Source organism: Propithecus coquereli, unplaced genomic scaffold, assembly GCF_000956105.1.
Source record: "Propithecus coquereli isolate 6110/MARCELLA unplaced genomic scaffold, Pcoq_1.0 Scaffold738, whole genome shotgun sequence".
NCBI lineage: Eukaryota > Metazoa > Chordata > Mammalia > Primates > Indriidae > Propithecus > Propithecus coquereli.
Genome location: NW_012153485.1, coordinates 326,900 through 333,575, shown reverse-complemented (window position 1 = coordinate 333,575; position 6,676 = coordinate 326,900). Strand labels below are relative to the sequence as shown.

At 45.2% G+C, this 6,676-nt stretch overlaps 2 protein-coding genes across 2 annotated transcripts in view; both read right to left on the bottom strand.

The window, feature by feature from the left end:
• The window catches only part of UPF3A (UPF3 regulator of nonsense transcripts homolog A (yeast)), a 21,518-nt gene extending 21,376 nt beyond the window's left edge, over nucleotides 1-142 (bottom strand). The window contains exon 1 of the mRNA XM_012661828.1: nucleotides 12-142. Coding sequence (XP_012517282.1) covers nucleotides 12-142 — 131 coding nt within the window. The remainder of the gene's footprint in view (nucleotides 1-11) is intronic.
• A 4,900-nt stretch (nucleotides 143-5,042) lies between these two features.
• The window catches only part of CDC16 (cell division cycle 16), a 32,478-nt gene continuing 30,844 nt past the window's right edge, over nucleotides 5,043-6,676 (bottom strand). The window contains exon 15 of the mRNA XM_012661827.1: nucleotides 5,043-5,533. Coding sequence (XP_012517281.1) covers nucleotides 5,274-5,533 — 260 coding nt within the window. The 3' untranslated portion in view covers nucleotides 5,043-5,273. The remainder of the gene's footprint in view (nucleotides 5,534-6,676) is intronic.

Here is a 6,676-nt window from a genome sequence, read left to right as displayed (position 1 = left end):
ATGAGGCTGACGGGGTCTCAGGCTCTTGCCGCGGCGACTCATGGCGGAACTGACCCCCTAGGGCCGACAGCTTTTCCCTCCCGCTCGGGCCCCGAGCAGCAACGGCTGTCCCCGGGCCTCCAACCCCTTCCTGAGACCGCATCCCGCGTCCGCCGCGGAGCCGTCGCCGCCCGCGCGAGGCTGAAATCTCGCGAGAACTCGGCGGCTGTTGCTCCTGCCCCGCCCCGTTCGGGCGCCGGCCCCAGCCCCCGCAGGCCTAGGCGCTGTGGCCGTACGTGCCGCCGGGTCGTGACCTCGAGCCCACGGTTCCGAGGTCCGCTGGACCGCTCAGGCTGGGGGCGACGTGCTGAGGCCGCCAGGGGCCAGGTCAGACCCCGGGGAGCGCGGGACGAACGCACCGATGCTCGGTGAAGCTGGACGTGAACTTTCCCTGGAGACGGGTCACGCCAGAGCCGGCGCCCAAGACGGGCTCCCTCGGCCGGGCCGGGCCCAGGGCCCCGTAGAATCCGCGCCTGGGGGTTCGCAGCCAGCGAATGCCCTCTGCCGTCCGCGCTGGTTGAAGAATCCGCGTGTAAAAGGACCCTGGCGCGTTGTCCAAGGGTCAGCTGTGTAATTCTTGGCCAGTCTTTAAGGCTCTTAACTACCGGGGCGGCTTCAAAACCCGGTTCACGTTTGTACATTTTCCTTCCGCAAACGTACGGGCAGTAGCACTTCCAATGAGAACAGTTTATAGGGAAGTTATTTTCGAATGCCACTCTCCTCCCCATTTTCTCAATTACTTTATTCATGTTGGGTATACTTTCAAAGGTGCTTTCATTTATAGCACCTTTTCCCCAAGAACTTCAAACACACGAAAGAAACTAGAGCGTGAGATAACCTTTTCTTTATTCTCTCTGAAGCCTACACGTTGGTAACAGTGATGTGAATTACAGCTTATCCAGTGTCTGGACCTTTTTCCTTTTGTCTTGAAGCACTGTCAATATGGCGATGGCTCACTGTCATGCACTTACCCAGAAACCTAGACGACCATACCAGGGGTTCAATGAGGAAACTAAAAACAACTTTTTGCTCTGGCAGGCCAAATGTGAAAAACCTCAGCACTTTATTAACAGAATACTTCCATTTTAGCTATTTTCAAAATAATTGTTTCAAGTCTCTTGATTTCCTAGCCCCAGCTAAGGAGAGCGAGGCAGACAAATAGCACACGTGGTGCCTGACAAAGGAGAGACAGAAAAGCCTGTGAAAAAGAAAGATGAAAACTCAAAACACCCTACTTTGAGTCTAAACACCACTGGGCAACTCATGGCCTCTCAGTGCATCACTGCATTAAACTCCAACACAGAACCTGACCTTCCCGACGAGGAGCTGGGACTGCTCAGCTTTCTCATCTGTGTCAGGGGAAATGAAGCCTTCCTCAAAAGACTCACTAGAGTTACCATGTGGAGGCCCTCAAGAAATGACAGCTATTATTATTCTGCTTAGGAAGGTAGAAATGCATGGAACACATTTTAGATAGGTTAAGATAAAAAGTTTTGTTGTTTAAGGGAGCATTTCAGTTGCCTGGAAAATTCATTTTTGTATAATACCTTGTTTGTTAGTGATGCTGTGAATAAATGTTTTGTAATAACTACACAGCATTTTTTTCTATGAAAAAGTAGGATAATGTGTCCCTTGTAGTTAGGAGTAGGAATTTGAAAGAAAGGATTTTCAACAAATGAAGCACAAAATCCTGTCTCTCATTAGAATGAATGACTAAGAGAGTACGGATGTTCCCTGCTTATACAGTTGTCATCTAGGAATTATAGCAAGATTCTTTTGCTAATTTCAGTGAAGAGGTAAAAAAAAACGTTTAAATATTAGAGATTTAGAAAAATTATATCAACTTTTTAAAATATAACCTTTTTCAAAAGCAAAAACTTTAACATGCTTTTTCTCAAAATAAATCACTAGCCAAATGTATAAAACTATGTATGAACTTTTCTTTCTTGACGTCAACAAATGGGGCATTTCCATCAGTCCTGCCATGACTGATTTCAGATGCTCCCATAAAGTACTTAATCTAGCCATGATATATTAAAAGTGATACATCTTTACTGATAATCACCTGCTTATTTCACATGGATTTTCAATCTTATTACTATGTGAGAAAAGTACAAAAGATGCTAAAATGATTGAATAAAAACTGGCCAAGAGAGCCTATAACATTTACCAACAGTTAAAAGGATATGTCATCAAATTAGTATGTGAGAAAGTAGGTAAAACTCAAAATTCTTTATCTTATACAGAATAGGATGTAGAATTTATAAACAATAGTGAATCACACTTATTTTGCAGAACAAAATTATAATTTAGCATCAATATTTGTTCAATTGTTTTGGTTTTTTAAAGCATCACAAAATGTACTTGCTAGTTAGCTGAGATAGTTGGCTTAAATACTGTTATGATCTTTGAAAGTCTAATTTTGGTAAGAACTATAAACAATTGTATGGGACTCTCTCAATATCTACCACAGTAATGCTAAAAGATCTAGCTATAGTTTTAAAAGACACAGGAGTGATGTCACAGAAAGCAGCATCGCAGGAAGCTCGAGGGATTGTTTTCTCCACCAAAACCACCATTAAGCTGGAAAATAATTTACCAGACTCAACCATTTTGTAACTCGGTAACCTCATCAGATGCTTAAAGCAGGTAAGCGAAGGCCTGATGCTGGAGAAGCTGCAGCCCTTTGGTAAGGGGTGGCGTGTGGACCACCCCCCACCCGCCGCAGCCTGTTCTCAGTGAGGACCTGTCCTTGAGAGCTGGCGCTGTGCACTGTGGCCTGTCTGGCAGTTCCCTTAGGGACCAGCACACTTTCCCCAGCAGCACAGTCAGAAAATTTAGAGACATACACACTTTTTTAATCTTTAGGAAGAGATCCAGACATTTGAGGAAATCTCTGTCAGGTCACAGGCTGACCACAGAGACAGCAGAACAGGAGTTTCAGTTACCACACAAAAAGGAATACAGACTTTGCAAAAATAAATTCAGAAAATCCACTACACAAATGGACAACCATAGCCCTCAACAAATAACAACCAGTCCACGAGGGAGAATCTGATTTCCAGAGCTACCGCATTGCAATACTCGAAATGTGCAGTCCTCAGTACGAAATTACAAAGCACACAAACTAGAAAATGTGGATCAATCACAGGAAAAAAATAATTTGACAGAAGCTGTCACTGAGGAAGCCCAGATGTTGGAATGACTTGTCAAAGATGCGAATCCATCATATTAAATATGCTGAAAGGGCTATGACTAGGGAACGTCCATACAGAGACAGAAACTACAAAACTGAAAACCACAATAGCTGAAATTAAAAATTTCACGGGAAGGGATCAGCAGCAGACTTGAGGCAGGACAAAGATCAGCAAACTTGAAGATAGGCAATTGAAATTATTCGGTCTGAGCACAAATAAAGAAAAACGAACAGAACCTAAGGGACCTGTGGGGCTCCACCAAACACAACAGACACACACGGGAATCCCAAGAAGAGAAGAGAGAGAGGGGCAGAAAAAATATTTGAAAACCTAGTGGCCCCAAAGTGAGGAAGGCACATTGAAAGCCAAGATGGGCAGAACCCTAGGCCTCTTGCCCGGTTAGCCGAGTTGTGAACGCAAAGGAAAATTCTTGAAGGAAATTAAAAGTGCTTTCTCTCCAGTAAACACACAGATGATACGGAAGCAAAACAGCCTGTTGCTGATAGGAAGAAAGTCTGAGTTAAGGTCAACCAGTCACAACATTACCTTACGCCAAAGCCTAATCCAGAGCAAGGTCTTAATTCTCTTCAATCCTCTGAAGGCGGAGAGAGGTGAGGAAGCTGCAGAGAAAAGCTGGAAGCCGGCAGAGGTTGGCTCACGGGGTTTAAGCAGAGAAGCCGTTTCCAAAACATGAAAGTGAAGGTAGAGCAGCAAGTGCTCATGCGGAAGCTGCAGCAAATTACCCAGAACCGCAGCGCCCCAGCCCCGGGCTGCGGACAGCCACCAGTCCCTGGCCTGGACTGCCTGAGCACCATAGCCGCCCCCCACATCCTGGCCATGGAAAAATTATCTTCCGTAAAACGTGGGAGCCGGGCCGCACAGCAGCAGGAGGTGAGTGGCAGGTGAGCAAAGCTGCCTCTGTATTCACAGCCGCTCCCCAGCACTCACATCACCGCCTGAGCTCCACCTCCCCTCATCCATGGAAAAATTATCTTCTACGAAACCGGTTCCTGGTGCCAAAAAGGCTGGGGAGCGCTGATCTAGAAGATGAGGCCAAGATCACTGATGAAGGTGGCTACACTACCAACAGATTTTCAGTGTAGATGAAACAGCCTTCCAGTGGAAGAAGATGCCACCCAGGACTTTCACAGCGACAGAAGTCAATGCCTGGCTGCAGAGCTTCACAGGGAAGGCTGACTCTTTAGGGGCTGGTGCAGCTGGTGACCTTAAGTGGAAGCCCGTGCTCACTAACCACTCTCAAAAATCCCAGGGCCCTTCAGAATTATGCTGTATCTACTCTGTGTGCTCTATAAATGGAGTAACAAATAAGAAAGCACGTATGTGGTGAGAAAGGTGCTTCACTTCTGTGGTATTTTATTCCAAAATCCATAATCCCAGTTCAGTCATGAGGAATGCATCAAACAAACTCAAACTGAGGGACATTCTACAGACTACCCAGCCAATACTCCTCAAAACCGTCAACGTCACGAAAACCAAGGGAAGTGTCAGAAACTGTCACCAACGAGAGAACGCAAAGGAGAAGTGATGACTAAATGCAGCATGTACCTGGATTGGATCCCAGGACAAAAAGAGGATATTAGGGAAAACTGGTGAAATCCAAATAGAGTCGGCGTTTAGGTAACAGTAACCACCAGCGTTGGTTTCTCATTCATGGGAACGTGAGACGTTAGCAATGGGGGCGCTGGGTGAGAGGCACGCAGCTCTTTGTACTATCTCGGCAATTTTTCTGTAAATCTAAAATTAGTCCAAAATAAAACCTTACTGAAAGATAAAAAAGACATAAGAGATGGTTTACCTTCTTTATTCCACTACACACAATTATGTTGTAGGTTCAGGGAATCACAACATGTCTGTTGCAAAGGCATGTGATCCAGTCTCTTAAGACAGGTCTCTGTTCCTAAATGTAGGGCTGTGGTTGGGTTCCTGTTAGGAAGTGGGAAACCCCTAAGCCCTGGCAAGGAGGTGAGGGAATACTGACCTACGCTGGGACATACGAGATGGGACCACTGTCTGGAGTCACGTGCTATGGTCTGACATGGATGTCTCTAACATCATGTCACTTTCATTCATTTCGATTTCAAAGGTTTCTTCCAAGGAAGGTCTGGAATCTGGAGTTTTCCTTGAGGTCTCCAATGGCGTAAGCCCCGTTTCTTCTGTAGTCTGTTTTTCTACTTCAAATTCCCTGAAATCCCAGGGAGGTGAAATAATGTTTTTTAGTGTCTTCATTGTATGCACATCAAAGTCATAACATTTTAATTTGTCTTTAATGTCTGCTCCTAAAAAGAAACACCATAATTAGAATAGGATAAGCAATTCCATTGTTTATCCGTCATTTCCATCATTACATAACACTGTCTCTATCATTTCAGTCGGACTGTACTTTTAAAGCACAAGCAGAGATCAGAAGGGAAACAATGCTGCAATCTTCTCCACCGTTTCCAAGGGAGGCAGAGACTCAGGCACGTGTGGTTGCAGCTCGGGTGCAGCCGCAGTCCCTCTGCTCCCCAGGCCCTCTTATTACTGGTGAGGCCTGGGGGCAACGTTTTTCTCAGCTGTTGCACACAAGAAGTGTCTGTGGTATGCCTGTCAGGTATAGCCACTGATCTTTATGCATAAAGAAACCATAATTAACAGAAATTCATTTTCCACAAATTAAAACCTCAAGAAGGTATATTTGAACAGATCTGAACAGATGTATTAGGTTCAACCATTTCTGACATAAGCAAAACGACAGTTTTACACAGTTCAAATTAACAGCTTTCGGTAATAGATGCTTTGGCAGATAATGACATGCAAACCTCCTAAAAATAAAAAACATAATGAATGGCAAATCTGGAAGTGTCCCTAAGACCAGCACCTCTGCAAGGACAGGGAAAATGTCGTCTTACTCATTACTGCATCTCCACCCCTTACTCAGCTGTATATAAACTTTCCATTTAAGCCTTATAACTTCTTGAACAAGTGAGGAAACTGAGGCCCAGACTTGCCCTAAGTTCAGAGGCTGCTGCAAAGCAGAGCTGAGGGGTCACCGGGGTCTTCAGAGTGTCAGAGCTCAAGTTTGTTTTTTTTTAACTGAACTACAACAAATAAGGAGCACAGTGTGCTTCCTCCTTAAGTGCACTGCAGGTCAAATTCCTACACGCACGTACACTCGCATGACCACTGCTAGGCAGAAGCACAGAACACGCACAGCCCCTAACAACTGCCCCGTGTCCCTTCCTGGCCAATGCTCCCAGCTTTCCCAAGGCTAAAGTAATCACTACTCCACTACTCTGACTTTTCTATCACCACCAGTTAGTTTTGCTGATTACCAATCTTCCTAAAAATGGAAGTAATCAGTAAAAACTCTTTGTCAAAATTTGTGAAATTTGGCCGGACTCGGTGGCTCACGCCTGTAATCCTAGCACTCTGGGAGGCCA